The 16,636-nt window shown below is 45.6% G+C and overlaps 1 protein-coding gene across 14 annotated transcripts in view; it reads left to right on the plus strand.

Annotated features, from left to right (window-relative positions):
- The window catches only part of LOC141762924 (receptor tyrosine-protein kinase erbB-4-like), a 343,760-nt gene that overhangs the window by 226,971 nt on the left and 100,153 nt on the right, over positions 1–16,636 (plus strand). For all 14 annotated transcript variants that reach the window (XR_012592935.1, XR_012592934.1, XR_012592937.1 and 11 more), the window contains 3 exons: positions 2,492–2,624; positions 11,310–11,432; positions 12,016–12,114. Coding sequence is in view for 7 of the 14 variants with exons in the window: in XM_074627098.1 (XP_074483199.1) it covers positions 2,492–2,624; positions 11,310–11,432; positions 12,016–12,114 (355 nt within the window). In the remaining 7 variants the exon portion in view is untranslated. The remainder of the gene's footprint in view (positions 1–2,491; positions 2,625–11,309; positions 11,433–12,015; positions 12,115–16,636) is intronic.

Genomic DNA, 16,636 nt, shown 5'->3' on the forward strand with positions numbered 1-16,636 from the left:
AGAAATGAGACCCTTTTTAGTTCCCTCTGGTCGGCTTCTGCTGAGTCTATTCCCAGAGTTGTTCTTTTTTGCTCTTACAGTGGCATTATTCCCCCGTCTCATCTGGTGACCCCCATGTCGCTCGTTCTGCTGTAAACCCTTTCCTCCTAATTGGAGAAGCCCTTTCCCTTGTCTCCTCTACCTCCTGCTGTCTTTTTGTTTTTCCCTCCATGTCTTTTAATCCCCCCTACAGTATATGTTGTTTCTCCTTGTCTCTCTTCCCCCCCCCCCTCTCCTCTATTTAATCCATTCCAAACTGCTGCATTACTATTCACCACATAGCTGTATATCTCATTACGTCCAAACCCACAGCCTCTTTGTAAATTTCAAGCTCCCCCCCTTCTTCGTCACAATCGATATGGCGAAAGCCGCGGCACCTTGCTCCGCCATACCTCCGTGGTACATGAGTCTTCCATTAGCTGCTAATGGCCTTTACTACTAATAGAGTTTTGGGACTTCAGGTAGAAGCGGCTGCTATTTTAGGCGACGCGGTTGTGTTTCCAGTGACGATTCTGGAAAAGGATAAGAGAGTAATAGAAGGACAGAATTGAGTGGTGGCGTAACAGTAGACACAAGTGCAAGAGGTATGTAAATGGCAAAAGCATTAGTGGCATCATTAGTGAAGAGAAAGAGCTTTTAACTTCCAACCTTTAGGCTTGACTTAAGCAGATTTCCCCCCCCCCCCCCCCCCCAGAAGATTCAGAAGCAATTTGTGAAGGATTGGCACTTTTAATTTCTCATTTATTTGGAGCGATAGTAGAGGATGAATTATGCGGGGAAGCATGTATGAATTACATCAAAGCAGAAAACTCCAACGTCAATTGCAATGCTGTGTAAAATTAAGGATTTTCTGAATGAAGTTCATTATACAGTATGCCTTATACTGTTCCCTTATAGTTCCATGTTTCACTTACCAGAGGCATTATGTTTCTGGGTTGTCCATCCATCCGTATGTTCGTTCATTCTCGCGTTATCTCAGGGAACACCTGAAGGGAATTTTTTCAAATTCGGCACAAAAATCCACTCAGACTCAAGGATGAACTGAGTAGAATTTGGTGGTCAAAGGTCACTGTGACCTCATAAAACATGTTTTTGGCTGTAACTCAAGAATTCATGTGCTAATTATGTTAATTTCACACTATGTCTAATAAGAAAAAATGATGAAGTGAAGACAGTTTGGACAGACATGGATACAACGACGAGGCGAGATTATTACCTCCGCCAAGGACGTTCTGTTTTTGGTTCGGTTTGTTGGTTTGTTTGTCAGCAGGATTACGTTGAACCTACTTACCCGATTTTCATGAAAATTGGTGGAAGCGTGTAGCATGGGCCAAAGAAGAACCAATTAAATTTTGGAGCGGATCCAAATCACGGGGCAGAAACACGCATTATTTTGCACGTCTCGGCATTGTCGGCAGTCTGCACTCTCCAAGCGCCCTTCTGGTTTGCTGATTGCAGACCAAAATCAACTTCAAGTTTTGAAACTTGAAGTTGCATGAGCTGTTACATCCAAGTTATAGTACGTCTCCACAACCTCTGTCCTTTCCACGCTTCCTATTCGTAGTCTATGTAAGCAGCCGTGCAATGCATTCTGTTAGCGTAGAGTTGCGATTCAAGACACAGACCGTCATGTTGGCCGCTACTCATTTGCATTAAGTTGAAGTCTAGGCTACTTTATCTCAGTGCCTTTGGAAACTCCCGGAAAACTTTTAAACGAAGCATTGTCGATCTAAAACGAAGACAGATTCAACAGCTGCGTGGCTTATTTCTCGCCTAAAATGTTTTCAGAAATACTTTTTCCGGTGAACTGTTGTCATAATATACGAGAAAAAAGGCTTCCAAATGAGCCACAATGTTGGTTCTGGTTTGAAAGCAGGAGTAGCCGCCCAGTTGGGGAAAGCGTTCGTCCAATGGCAGCCCATGAAGCATCCAATGCTGGGATGCGAGGCAATCACGTACCAATTAGAGATGACTGGCTGAAATATAAGGAAATCCAGTCCAATGTAGCACAAGCTTTAGTTTCTCCACCAACCCAAGTATTAAGACCCTCAAAGGCTTTTCTTCTGACCTGTGAAAGCATCTCTCTCCATCTTGTAAAAATGAGAGCGGAACGATAAATAAGCAAAATGAAAAGAGCAGAAAGGAGTTGTGGGACGTTGTCACACTTCCAACAGACATTTGAAGGCTTCTTGGATGGTTGTTGGTGGAAGAACGGCCGACTAGATTTCCAGCATTTCTTAGCTGCAGATTCCAGCGTCTTAGAGGGTTAAATCTGAAGTGGGAAGAATGGTTTTTTCTGGTACGACAGCAGGTTGGAGAATTCGTCAGCATTCGGCTGAGGTTTGCACTTTCTTTCAAAGTGCCTTTTTGGTTTCTTAATGTTTCAGCAATGTTAATGTTTCCTCTCTCCTCCCCCCCCCCCCCCCCCCCCCCCCCCCCCCCGTCTCTACAGGACACCACTAATAGCAGCTGGCATTATCGGCGGCCTATTCATCATCGTCATCCTGGCGCTCAGCGTGGCCGTTTCTGTCCGACGCAAAAGCATCAAGAAGAAGAGGGCCTTGCGGCGCTTCTTGGAGACGGAGGTGAGAGGGGTCGAGGTCACAACAACACAAGTTTTTTCTTAAAAAAATCTACAGGATAATGCTGTTTTTCTTTCACTGTTATCTTGGAGTTCATTTTTGTGAGAGGATACGGAAATGTGGAATAAATTAGCGATAGCTTCGGGGTTAGTAATAGCTTTGGACAAATTACCGCAGTATAATGAATTTTATTGATCCCAGAGAGGAAATTTGGAAACGCTTCCTCAAAGATGCCTACTTTACTATTAATGTGACAAAAAAAAATGAACCAAGGCAACGTTCTGATTTAGAGTTTGCTTAATTAAAGTAAACAATTAGTTTTTCTGCTCGATAAGTACTTTCCCCTTAATCTCATTATTTTGTTGGTGCGGGGCGTTCCCCACTTTCTTTTGAGTTTGTTTGAAATCCTTTACCTCAAAAAGTTGCAGTGCACTTTTCCAGACGGCTGCCAACCAAACTGGACTCATAAGCAAACCTTGAAACATTAAACCTTGGCTATGGTACTTAGCCAAACCACGCATTGCGCGGACGGTTTTAAAGTTATGCGCGACCGCCATCGGCCATCGATCTGGCCTTGGAGAGAGGGTTCATTTCTGGGAAGCATTAGACAGACTTTATATTCTAAGGAGAAAGTCAAAGATTGAGGTGTAGGTGAGTGCAGGGTTTATGTGTGCTCCGGTTGACCACCTTTGTGCTGCTACGACACTGTTTCCTGTGTTTGGCCCGGCAGTTATGTCATCACCGCAGGTCCGCTGAGTGGCCTTGCCTGTAGGAGTGAGGCAGGCTGCTTGTCGGTCTGCATTAGTATAATTTACAGGTAGAGGCAGCAGTGTTATAGACAGCTGTCAGGCAAGGAGACGGGAATTGGAGGAGGGCGGCCATGGGCAGTTTCTGCCTCATCCCGGCCACACACATCCATCTTAATCAGCCGGGCCCTGTTCCGACAGCCTCTCGACTCGGAGGGAAGTCTTCAGTCCGAGCAGATTCGCTAATGTACTGTCACAGAGAAGGAGACGCTGGGGGAGGATCAGGCTGGAGGGGGATCTTCTTGACCCCTTTTGCATCTCCCCCGCATAAACTTGACTGATTTTTGCTCCTTTCGAAGCTCGACTCGATACTCCGCCAGGAAAACGTGAAATATAGCCAGCCGTGTCAATTTCCCCCATCCTCCAAGGGGACCTAATAGGGTGTTAAAGTAATTAGACACAATAAAAGGTTGGCCCACAGGTCAGACAGACCGCTCATTAAGAGCAGGTCATGGGTTCAGCCGTGTTTTAGTGTCCCGAGCATGACACCGAACCTGCCCGGTCTTTGTAGGTCATTCTGTGTAAGAGCATTAGCTGAATGGTGAGGAGCAAAGCTGTGGATAAACTGTTGAAAGCGTCATTACCTGACAGTTACGATTTGTGCCAGCAGGGGCACTGGTGGACTCATGGGGGGAACCCCTTTGGTCCCCATGTTTGAAAGAAACGCAGCAAAAGTGCCCTCTTGGATGTTCCTATGGTAGATGAAAGTGCCCACTACAGTGTCCTACCAGTGGAGAAAAGAAGATAAAGTGCCCCCTAAGGTGCCCTTCCAGGAGAGAAAATGTGATAAAATCCCCTCTGGGTGCCCTTCCAGTGGAGAAAACGTGACGCAGTGCCCTCTAGGGTGCCCTGCCAGTGGAGAAAACATGATGAAGTGCCCTCTAGGACGCCCCTCCAGTTGAGAAATGTGATAAAGTGACCTCTAGGGTGCCCTTCCAGTGGGGAAAATGTGGTGCATTACCCTCTAGTGTGCTCTTCCAGTGGGGAAAACGTGATAAAGTTCCCTCTAGGGTGCCTTTCCAGTGGAGAAAACCTGAAAAACTGCCCTGTATAGTGCCTCTCAGTAGAGAAAAAAATTCATTTTGTAAATATGTGTTCTGTAATCATCATTTTGTATGACTTACTTTGTAAGTAGTGGTCATACGCCTCGACTAAGCATGATTTTCTTTTGCAAGCACTCATTTTAGAAGTTGTCGGCGTCTTCACACCTCTCTGGAATTTAAATTCTTCCCTATAATGCATGAATATGTGCATTCACACCGCACGCATACTTTGTGCACACACACAGAAACTCCTCTTCCCCCTCCCCTGTTTACTTTCCATCTGAACGCCGCGCTCCACTCTCACCTTCCGCGCATACTAAAAAACCCGCGCTCCGTGCAGCCTGTATATATCGCACTTTCCACAGGCTCTTTTTCTGGCTGATGAAACCGCGCGATAGGCTTTGGGACGGCCGGCGAATGTGGATTCTCTATTCAAAGTAATAATATAGCTGTGAATGGAGATCAAGCTTGTCTGGGTGAGGGGATTTGGGGGACAGCGGAGGCTCAGGGACTCCCCCCTCAACTCTCTCTCTCTCTCTCTCCCATATCTACCGTAGCTTTTTTGGAACAGAGAACTCACCTCTTGTGTCAGACAGGAAAAAGATGCCTCCAGTGCGAGCTGTCAAAACGTGATCTGAGCCGACATTTACATGTGTGAAGGCTGTTGCGCCGCGTTGACTTGCAAAAACACACAGCTATTTGATTTAATATTCTCTTCTTTTGCGTCCTCGCCTTCTATTTTTCCCTTTTGTGTTCTCCCATTTTTGATCTCCATTTATCCGTCTGTCTCCCTGGCGAACAAACACTTTATTCTTCTATCTTTTTTTAACTCCCGTCTTTATGTTTTTTTGTTGTTTTCCCCTGCTCTCTCACCTTGAGAGAAACATACACTAATGTGAAAAACAAATAAGAGTCTCACGCTGCAATGCCTCTTAAAGAAGCCCCTTGGAAACAAATAGCTTTGCTCGCAGGGAGAGGCAGCACAAACAGCAGAGTCCCCTCACTGTTGCGGCGCGACCCCGGGCCTTGACTTTTGACCCCGGTCCAATGAAGCAGGACTAATACACTTGGAATCGCCCTCCCTCCCGTCCCCCCGTCCCCGAGGTCCTCTTCCAGCTGCTTTGTACAGACGTGTGTGCCGTGTGAGTGTTTCAGCACCACGGGCTGCGGACAGCTCTCACGCTGCTTACATGCTCTCCTCTGCTCTCTTACAAGAAGGATTTCAGCATTCAGGGGAGCTGGACAGCTCCCGTTGTTCGCTCCGGGGCCCGGCTGGCTGAAACGCAGGCACGGGACGGCATTACAAATGCATGGAGCGATGCAGCCGAGCAGTGTTCAGATATACCCAACCTCATGTTCAATTTAAGTCAAAAGACGGCACATATGTCATGTTGAATATCACAGAGGTGTGAAGGTTTCCAGCAGATACAAAAGATATGCAGCGATTATGGAACTTAGGGGCACCTCTTTATTTCATATTATGTCTCTCAGTCCTTTCACACAAGACAAGGAAGCAAATAGTACAGCTGGAAGTGTGGGTGATATGTTAAAATTTGGGTATTGTTTCTATTGTTTATGATCAGCAACATCGGCAAAAGGACGTCAGATGGGGCAAGATACCGGAGACAATCAGACCCGGTTCAAATGTATTTGGTAGAGAAAAAAAATGTAATTATTACTATTAAACATCCATCACAGTTCACAACTTATTGACCTGCTTCTAGTTTTGCATGCGACACAGTTTCCCCGTGCAATGATGGATGATTAGCGGCTTGTTTACAGATTGTCTAAACCAGCGGTCCCTTAGCTCCAGTACTGCTCTACCTGATTATCTGGATCAGGTCTGTCCCAGCCAATCGGGAGCTAATCAGGTGCAGGCAGAGTAGAGAGTGTTCGGGCTCGGTGCCAGCGGTCCAAACACTCCCTCTTTCTAGCCATGGGCCCCATGGCTGTACTTCAGGAAAACAGCTTCAGCTACAGGCATTTGTATTACTGCCAATTCCAGGTTCTTACATAGGAAGATTTCCACAGAAATCCATGTTTGCTAACTAAGCAGTGCAGTAAAAGACTGCTCTTTAAATGCAGATAGTGGAGGACAAGTGAGTTCATTGCTGCTGGGATGGGCTCGCTAATACCGAGAACGAATGCCCTCGCATACTGATAAGCACGCTCTCCCGCTATCATGCACAAATGGTCTTAATGAGCTCACTCTGCGCCATTGTGGTTTCCAAAGTATAGCACAAGAATATTTTCCCAGGCCATCAAGATACCTCGAATTGTGAGGGAGCAAATTAGACCAAATCTCATGATTAGAAACTTCATTATTTCCCTCAACAATTCCTTTTTTTTGTGAAGTTCTGTATTCGTAGAATAAACAGGAACAGTAGTCAAAATATTAAAGGTCCCATATCGTGCTCATTTTCAGGTTTACACTTGTATTTTGTGTTTCTACTAGAACATGTTTACATGCTGTAATGTTAAAAAAAACACAGTATTTTCCTCATATCGTCGGCCTGAACATGCCTGTATTCACCCTCTGTCCGAAACGCTCCGTTTTAGCGCATTTCAACGGAACTGTGACGTAATTGCGTCGATGGGCAACAGTTTGAGTCCATGTTCACTTCCTGTCAGCTGATTCACAAACGCTACAACTGGAAATAAACTGGGAACACATTTAGAATGTTTACGTTTTAAAACTGTGAAATCGTGTATTTGTGACATCACAAATGGACAGAAAACCTGACGGCTTGTTTCAGAGGCACAGTTTCTGATACGGGCTGTGCGCGTTTCTCTGTGAATTGAGCATTTCACAGTATTTATGTAGCACTTAAACCTGCTTTATGATAAAAAAAAAAGACATGACAATCTCACTTTTTACAATATGGAACCTTTAAAGTTTAATTGAGATACAAACATGCATAGATACCAGCCTCGTTCCACACAATATTATGCTTTAGGCAAAAGCTTGTGGCATGGAAATCTTGTTTCCCCTGATTGCAGTTAACACATGATGAATTTTATATGTCAACATTAAAGTGTATACCCATGGGTCCGCAGTACGGCTCTATGTTTGGGGACATTGTTGACTTACTCAATACAGAATAATTCTGTGAACGTATTCCTGCCCGAGGCTCGAACATACTGCTTATTTGTCCAATGAAGCATCCGAGTCCTCCGCCCCGAGCCACCGGTGAGGCTCATTTGGCAAAGGCAAGGTGCATTATTAGCCGCTAAAATAAAGTGGCGTGGCGAGAGTGTGCGAGTGAGAACGAGCTCAGGAGAGTTTTGTAGGCCACGGGTGTGCATCTTATTTAATAGACCTCTCCTCTCCTCCCCTAATCAGTCCGGTCCTGCTTCGTCCTAATGAAACAATAACAGCTACAGCCTGTCACCATTTGCTCATACCACTGCTCCGTCATTCTCCTCCCTGCGTCTCTTTCCCAATCTCTCCAGTCCTCTCTACCTACAGCGTCACTGGGTTTCACTGTATGCACCAACAAACTGATGCAAATGATGCTCTTTGGTCCAAACACCAGGCTGATATGATGGATGTGAGCAACGCTTGACCTTGTTGTAAATACAGTCGACAGCCAGTGCTTCTGTGTAATTTAATACTTCATGTAATGGGCTCATTTGAAGGCCTAACACAACCCCTGTCACTTAATAAGTCACGTTGGTCACCCTGGGTTACCTTGCCTTATGCCTGGTTCACACTACATCACTTTAGCCCTGATTTTCCACTCGCCGACAGTTTTTTGAGCTCCCCACATGAGCCAAGAGGCATCGCAGACGCATCGCAGATGCACCTATCGGGGAGCTACAGCCAATGAGAGTGCAAGACACGGGTTGAGGCGAAACCTGGCGGACCAAAGTTGTTGTTAAACCTAGATGAAGCGGGCTATAAATAGTAAAGACGTGTGGAAACATGCTATTTTCTGGACCAGCGTGCCAATGACAACATCAACAATGCATGACTACTGGCACGGTATTAAGTCACTTACCGTGTCACCTCTTGCGTGTTTTTTCGTGACAAATTGTAGTTTGGAGGCCAGACATACTCATTAGGAAGTGAGGTCAATGCTGAAGTGTCTTAAACTTGCATTCTTTCTAACAGCCAGCAGGGGGCGACTCCTCTGGTTGCAAAAAAAGAAGTCTAGATTGTATAGAAGTCTATGAGAAAATGAGCCTCACTTCTCACTTGATTTATTACCTCAGTAAACATTGTAAACATGAGTTAATGGTCTCAATCGCTAGTTTCAAGTCTTCTTCAATACTGCATGATGTTCATTTAGTAAATGATGGTCCCATTTAGAGTCAGATAGACCATAAAGCAGGGGATGCTTTAGTGCGGGGCTACCTTGTGATTGACAGGTCGCTACCACAACGTTGTCCGGTCTGGGAGTTGTCCGTGTGTTCGTCTTAGAACTTTAACCCTTTCACAGAGTGTTTTCAGTTCATGGAAATTTATTGTAACATTTTGGTCGCCTAAAAAATTCAGCGTTTTGGTTGTATTAGCTTTCGGTTGCAAGAAACCAAGATGGCGACGGCCAAAATGTCGAACTCGAGGCTTCAAAACGGCCGTCTACAAACCAATGGGTGACGTCACGTCCACTTGTTATATGCAATCTATGTGTTTGATCCCCCTGTTGCCGGTCAGTCATTTAGTGTGAAAACCAACAACTTAAAGGCCCCTGATTACGCCGTGATTGACCAATCAGAATCGATTAAATCCCCCCACCCCTACTATTTTGTTCTGACGATAAATCAGCTTGTGAGTGCACTAAATGACTCAGATGGAGGTTTTCACCATTACATGATGACTGAGTCGCTGCTTCCTCCTGTCATCTCATTCACTTCCTCCATCGCCCATTTATCCCTCGTCCTCCTCCCACTTCCCCATCTGCTACCTCACTTCCTGCGGTGACATCCCAGCAGGCTCGCGCCGCGCCTCCGGGGCCCCAGCCATAACAACGGCCATTAAACGGCGTGTCATTGCCGAGCCGCGGGGCAATGTCATCCGTTCTGCCGCGCGGGGCCCCCGCCAGCGAGCGCGATCGCCGCTCCTATTGTGCTGATGGTTTTATATCACATTAAGGAAGTGCTCGTACGGCTGACCGACTGATATATGGGCTCATTATATTGTTTGATGGCCGTGGTTGAGCTGGGTGATTATGGCGCTGATAAACGGCGGCGAATGAGGGACCCGATAGGCTCATTAAGACACGTATCGATCGGCGGTATTGACTTCTCGTGTGTGTGGTCGGATATGCGCTTCCATCTGTGTGTGCTGTCAATATTTGTGAATCTACTGTACATGTATCTGCATGTGTTATTGTGTGTGTCTCCTTCCCCTCTGGCTCGGATCGCTCCCACCGCTCGGTTACAGGTGCCAGCTCCTGCTCTTTTATATTTAGTAGCCGGGGCTTTGTGGAGCGGCTAGTGGCGAGGCGGGTGGGTGGCCGGCCAGCTGCTGGGATGCTGCTCAGTGTCAGCTGTTGCTGGCAGCCAAGGCAGCGCGGAGGAGGGCCCGTCATAACCTTGAATTGGAATTGTTTTGTATGTGCACAGCCGGTGAGCCGCTACTCTTTGTCGGCCCGCGATAGCAGCTGACGCCAGACTGTGATTTGTTTAGCGCCGCGGTCCACGTTTCGGTAACTGCCAGATCCGACAGCACCTCACGTTTCACACAACTGAATTATTTGTGTTTCATAAATGCAGCGTGTGTGTGTGTGTGTGTGTGTGTGTGTGTAGTCCAAAATCATCCCTATCAGGACGGGGCAGTCGCTGTTTTTTTTTGGGCTGTTTTTGTTTTTTTCATCCTAACACATAAACCTTGATGTTCACCTTGCACTTCTATTTTCCAAGACGTATTATTTTAAAAGGGGGACGATCTCACCCCTGCTGCACACTCTTAAGAGAAAATGTTTTTCGCCTTCAGAGTGCCAAGAGCGTGAGGTTACAAATATTTGGCTTGAAGCGAAAAGAAAAGGCACGCTGGCTCAGGGTTTCACAACAAAAGCAAAAGAGGAGTGTGTTCATGTTTTCGTGGCACTATTTGCAATTCAGTTTTCGGGCTAAAGTGAAGCTACATATCATATGAAGCTAGACAACCTAATGAATCCATTGACAGCAGCCAAGTCATGCTAAATTTGGCCTCACTGTATAAAATGACCTGTGGTGACCTCTAGGATAATCACAGCCTCGTGAAACTTTACAGCCACAAACTAGAGACCTAGAGCATTCAGAGGATGGATGGCTTTACTGGTTAGATTGACAATAAGGGGGTTTCTGAGTAGAGTTTTCCAGGACAAAAGTGCTCGCCATCTAATCAAATGTCAAAGGTTTTTGATCCCAAATCACAGCATGGCTTTTTCTACGTTGTTCCCCAAGGTCTTGGTGTCTTAATGTGGTATTTTGGAGGGATTATTAATCATTTTTATCAATTCTCGAGTGGTAAAAAAGGGTTAAATTTAGCAGCAAATCTGTGTAACAAATGGTATCAACCCCAAAACTGCTGCAACAACTTATGAGACATAACAGAGCATGGGAATGGAAATCATATATTTCTATCATAACGTTCTAAGCCCTTATACACAATTTATTTTAGATAATTAATTCATGTTTATTTCTGATTTATGACTAGAACAACTTGACACACAGTGCGTGCCGAGCTGCGTCTCAAATTAATCTTCAGGTTCTCAACTTTCAGATGATGTACACCACTTCTACTGTTGACCTGCTATCTCCCCCTAAAGACCTCCCTGTACCCCCCCTAAAGAAGACAGGTCTCTCGTGGGTCTCAGAGGGTTAATAAACAGTCTACATGTGTCTTTTGTCAGCTGGTGGAGCCCCTGACGCCGAGCGGAACGGCCCCTAACCAGGCCCAGCTGCGAATCCTGAAAGAAACCGAGCTGAAGAGGGTCAAGATTCTGGGATCTGGAGCTTTTGGAACCGTCTACAAGGTCAGTCTGTATTTACAAAGTGCCACGTCGGTGGGTACATAATTCACACCCTCCTCATCCCCCTTTCCTCCGCATTATAAATCACACATCAGTGAGTCAGCGAGATGGCATTGAAGACACTCAAGCAAAACGCTTCTTTCGGTGCCCCTCGCCGCGAGTCGGAACAACCCCGCCTGACAACCTAAACAATAAGCATAAACATTTCCCTTTGTTTCCTGACAGACGTGAGCCTAGGGCGGCTCAAGGACCTGGAACGGAAACCGCTGTTTGCTTGCCAACTTCGCTGCCCTTGGCAAAAAAAAAAAAAAAGATTATTCACAGCACCCCGGAAACTCATTGAATAAATAGTGCGTTTTCAAGCAGCGCCTTTAAATTCCTCTCAATTACAGTATTGATGGGCCTATTTGCTTTTATCGTCCATATTTTACTACAATTAATCTGCATACATCAATTTATAGCCATATTATGATGTTGAGCTCTTTTGCCGTGGCGCCCATACAGTGAGTAGAAGTGCTCTATTCTGAGGACAGTAGCCATGAAAATCCTCTGCGGGTGTTTATGGTGATTACTTGTACATTTTCAGGGCATCTGGGTCCCGGAAGGCGAGACGGTGAAGATCCCAGTCGCTATTAAAATCCTCAACGAGACCACCGGACCCAAAGCCAACGTGGAGTTCATGGACGTGAGTATTTACGCCCGCGACAATTTGTGTCCACTTTTTGTGTGCCTTGTCGAAGAGATGTCACTTTGTGGGGATTGTGCGTCCGGCGGTAAATCCTTATACGAGAGTACGGTAATAAAGTGAACTCCACTGTGCTGTATACAGCCGGGCCCGTATTGAACGAGACTCCATTAAAAAGCAGCACTTGTTTATGAGATAGGGCTTTTATTGGAGAGTCCAGGAGTGATAGAAGAGGAGGGAAGGGAGCAAGCTGGGGAGTTTCCAACTCTTCCCACCTTATCGTCGTCACCTCTCTCCTCCTTTTTCTTCCCCTCCACCTCTTTTACCCATCGTTCTTTTTCTCACACCGCAATTTACTTATCGCCAAAAAAGGCATAGCAGTTCATCTTCAATGTTGTTTTGGATGTTTGCCCAGCTGTTTAAATCTCCTGCACCTCTTCATCTTAACTAACCTCTTTCATCCGACTCTCTCGCACACACAAACCAAACAGAGTAAAACAACTCCTGCTGATTTTTATTCTAGTAAAGAACTTCATTGATGTTCTTACGATTATCAATTCACGTTTTATTTTTCTTCGTATTTGACAGTAAAAAGCTAAAATGATTTCAAATTTATCAACTATTTTGCGATCGATTAATCGTTTAGGTTATTTTTTTCAATCAAAAATGCCCAGAATTCTCCTGGTCCACCTCCTCTGAAACAACATATAGAGCTTTGGTCAGATAAAAAAAGCACATTTAAAATGTCACCGTGGGCTTTAGGAGTCCCTGATGGGTATTTTTTAGGGGCTGTCAATGGATTCAAATATTTAAGTGCGATTAATCACATGATTGTCCGTAGTTAAATGGGATTAATTGCAAATTAATCGCACATTTCATTTTTTTCTGTTCAAAATGTAACTTAAAGGCGCACTCAAACGTGAGAGTGACGCCTATTTTTCCGGCTACGCTCCGAGATAGTAGAGCTGTCAATCGAATAAAATATTTAATTGCGATTAATCGCACATTTTTTATCCGTTCAAAATGTACTTTAAAGGGAGATTTGTCAAGAATTTAATTCTCTTCTCAGCATGAGAGTGGGCAAATATGCTGATTTATGCAAATGTATGTATAAATAGCGCGATTACTTTGATCAATATTGAGATCACGATTATTAATTGATCTTAGGGACAAAATATTGTTATCACACTTTCACATTTAAGAAACAGAGCACTGTTTTAATTTTCCATTTTGTGCTTCATTCCTACTAGTGTATGAATCTTTGCACAAAAATAAGACTGGTCACTTATTCACAGTGAATCTCCTAGAAGCAAAATAAAATTGTACCAAAAAATATGCTCAAATCACAACATGGCAAACTGCAGCCCAACAGGCAACAACAGCTGTCAGTGTGCTGACTTGACTATGACTTGCCCCAAACTGCATGTGATTATCATAAAGTGGGCATGTCTGTAAAGGGGAGACTCATGGGTACCCATAGAACCCATTTACATTCACATATCTGGAGGTCAGAGGTCAAGGGACCCCTTTGAAAATGGCCATGCCAGTTTTTCCTCTACAAAATTTAGCGCAAGTTTGTAGCGTTATTTAACCTTCTTCAAGACAAGCTAGTATGACATGATTGGCACCGATGGATTCATGCGATTTTTCTAGTTTCACATGACACCAGTATCTTCACTCTGCGCCCGCTACAACCTTAAAAACCGCAAGTTGCAAGTTAATGCGTTAAAGAAATGAGTGGCATTAAAACAAATTTGCGTTAACACGTTATTACCGCATTATCTTTGACAGCCCTGTTAGAAACACATGTAGAACTTTGTATTTTCTGACTTTATCTAGATGATAAATCGACTGATTTGTCTTATTACTGACGCAACGTGGCTATTGCCTCCATCTTCCATTTCCCTTTCCTGCCCAATTTGCTCCTCTCCTCTTCTGTCCCTGCATCTTCCTCCTCTCCTCCTCCTCCTCCTCTCCCGTCTCTTCCCTCCTCTTCCCACTGTTTCTCCCAGCGGGAGTCTCTGTCCATCCAGAGCCAATATGCTCTGTCTGCCGGCTTGTTAAACAGCAATCTAAAGGCAGGCTCACGCCTCGCCACTGGGAAACTAGCCACTGGAGTGCCAGCTCCAAACACACTCCGAAAAGCCGCTCACACACACACACACACATAACCAAACAGCGCACGCTTTACAACAAAAAGGCCCCCCAGGTGGCGGCGGCGGCGGCGGCGGCGGCCTGAGAGGCTGCAGGCTGATTTGCTTGTGTTGGCAAAATATGTGAATTTGAGTGAGCGGGGTTGATTATTTAAATGCAAAAAAAAAGGCTTAATAGTGTGCTAATTCAGTGTGTTCACATGCACATGCTTTCACACAGCAGTTTTTGCAGGGCTCTGCCAGTCCGTCACACAGTGTGTGTGTGTGTGCTAGATGGGAAGGGAGGGTCAGCCGGCAGTAATGGAGGTCAGCGCTCAGGGAGATGAGAGAGAAAACACACTCGCGCACACACACAAGTCCTTGTAACGTTTGCGAGGAGTTTAGCCGGACGTAGTTTACGAGTCGCGGCTCTTTTGGGGAGAGTAAAAAGCGCTCTTTTTCTGCCGCCACACACTCCACGTTTTCTTCCCTGTCTTGATCCCGAGGCGTGAGGTGTGCCCGGCGTAGAGTTGTATAATGTCGTGGCGGTTGGGGCGGGGGGGGAGCAGGTGGTTTTATGAAGTGGAGATGTAGTGGCACTACCTTGGGCCGGGAGGCTCTGTTTAAATCAGGGCACTGATGGTGCCAAAAGCCTTTCTATGGCCTATTGCACCCCTTCCTCCTGTTTAGAATTAATCTACTCACACCGCCACCCCTCTCCCTCTAAGCTCATTCTTTAGCACCTAAATTTAAAAAGGCACCTCATCTATCTATCAGCTGCCCCTGGGGCCAAGCCTGGATATACCCCACCCTCCTCCACCCTCCTCCTCCTCGACCATTTGCTGCATGCACAGACAGCGAGAGAGAGGAGTGTGTCCTTGAGTGTGTGCGCGTGGAGTGTTTTAGAGAGCTGCCAAGTGCGCGAACGCGCGAGAGAGAGAGGAGACGAGGGGGAACGACTGAAGTGAGTGTTTTTAAGCAATGACTCCGAGTGCAGCTTCTGCTCGGGCCCCGTAATGCATATTCACGCCGGCCACGAGTATGAGCCCTCGCCATCATAACACTTCATCACCACCACACATCCTTCTGCTCGCAGCTCCGCAATAACAATTACCCAACGTTGAGTCCCAACTGTTCAAACCTCTTTGGCCATCTGCTGCGGAGAAAGAGATGAGACAGAAAATGCATTTTACACGCCGTATCAAAAACCGGAGAGGGAGAAATCAAACACGCGGCAGACTCCCGTGTTAGACTTGCTGAATATGCACCGCTTTCGCTCGCATTGCGGCGTTTCAGCGTGTCGTCGGTGCAACATTTTGAGAACCCTCTGTGTTGTATGCATGTTAAAATATAGATGAAAAAGGCTGCGTTTGTGCAGCTTTGAAGAGGATTTCTGCAGGATTTTCTCGCACAGTGGGAATACTCTGTGGACAGATGCTTTGCATGCAGATATAGTCATCATCTGGCAAGGTCTTAATTTATGCATCCAACTCCACCTCCAGGAGGAAGTCTTTGGAATACAGCGCGGTATTATCCATGGGGAACAGATGCATGGACAGACACAGTTCTACTTAAAAGATAGTAACTAATACTACTTGATGAGTAGAATATATATAGCAGGCGGATAGATGGCAGGCAGCACGCCCCCAGTTTGGAGAAGCAGACAGGAGTTACCGCACGGAAACCAAAGCAATGTACTGCTGTGGACGGGGCAGCGGCAAAACAGTCACCTAAAAGAATCAATATCAGTTTAAGTGTACGCTATATTTCAAATATCTTTGCCAGTTTACCTTGCCGTGAGACAGCTCTACAGTCTATGTTTCCAACGGGGAACTGACGCTGTTATCTATGCTCTCGCCAAAGCAACCAGACTCTATTGAAAAAAACAGTAATTTTACTTTACAGAACACGGGAGTTGCTGGTCTACCGCTTGCATCGATCAGTTAGTTTGTTTGTGTTATTGTGTGACTTTGGTTAGTTCGGATTCACCAAAGTCACACAATAACACAAACACACTAACAGATCGAGGCAAGCGGTAGACCAGCAAACCTCTGTGTTCTGTGAGGTAAAATAACTGATTTTGTGAATGGAGTCTGGTGGCTTTGGCGAGAGCATAGATGAATACAACGGCTTCAGTTTGCGGTCGGAAAGAGATGTCTGGCGGCAAGGTAAAGCACCGGAAATATTCTAAATACAGCGTACACTTAAGCTAATATTGATTTTTTTAGGTGGGTAAAATATGTTTTGCTGCCGGCCCCGTCCACAGCAGGACATTGCTTTGCTTCCATGCTGGTACACCCAAACTATCCCTTTAACTACAACTCCCAAGGTGCATTTTGGCAAGAACATTTTCACAACCTTACTGAGCCATGAAATGCAGCAGTCTTCTT

This window comes from Sebastes fasciatus, chromosome 24, assembly GCF_043250625.1.
Source record: "Sebastes fasciatus isolate fSebFas1 chromosome 24, fSebFas1.pri, whole genome shotgun sequence".
In the NCBI taxonomy this organism is placed as follows: Eukaryota; Metazoa; Chordata; class Actinopteri; order Perciformes; family Sebastidae; genus Sebastes; species Sebastes fasciatus.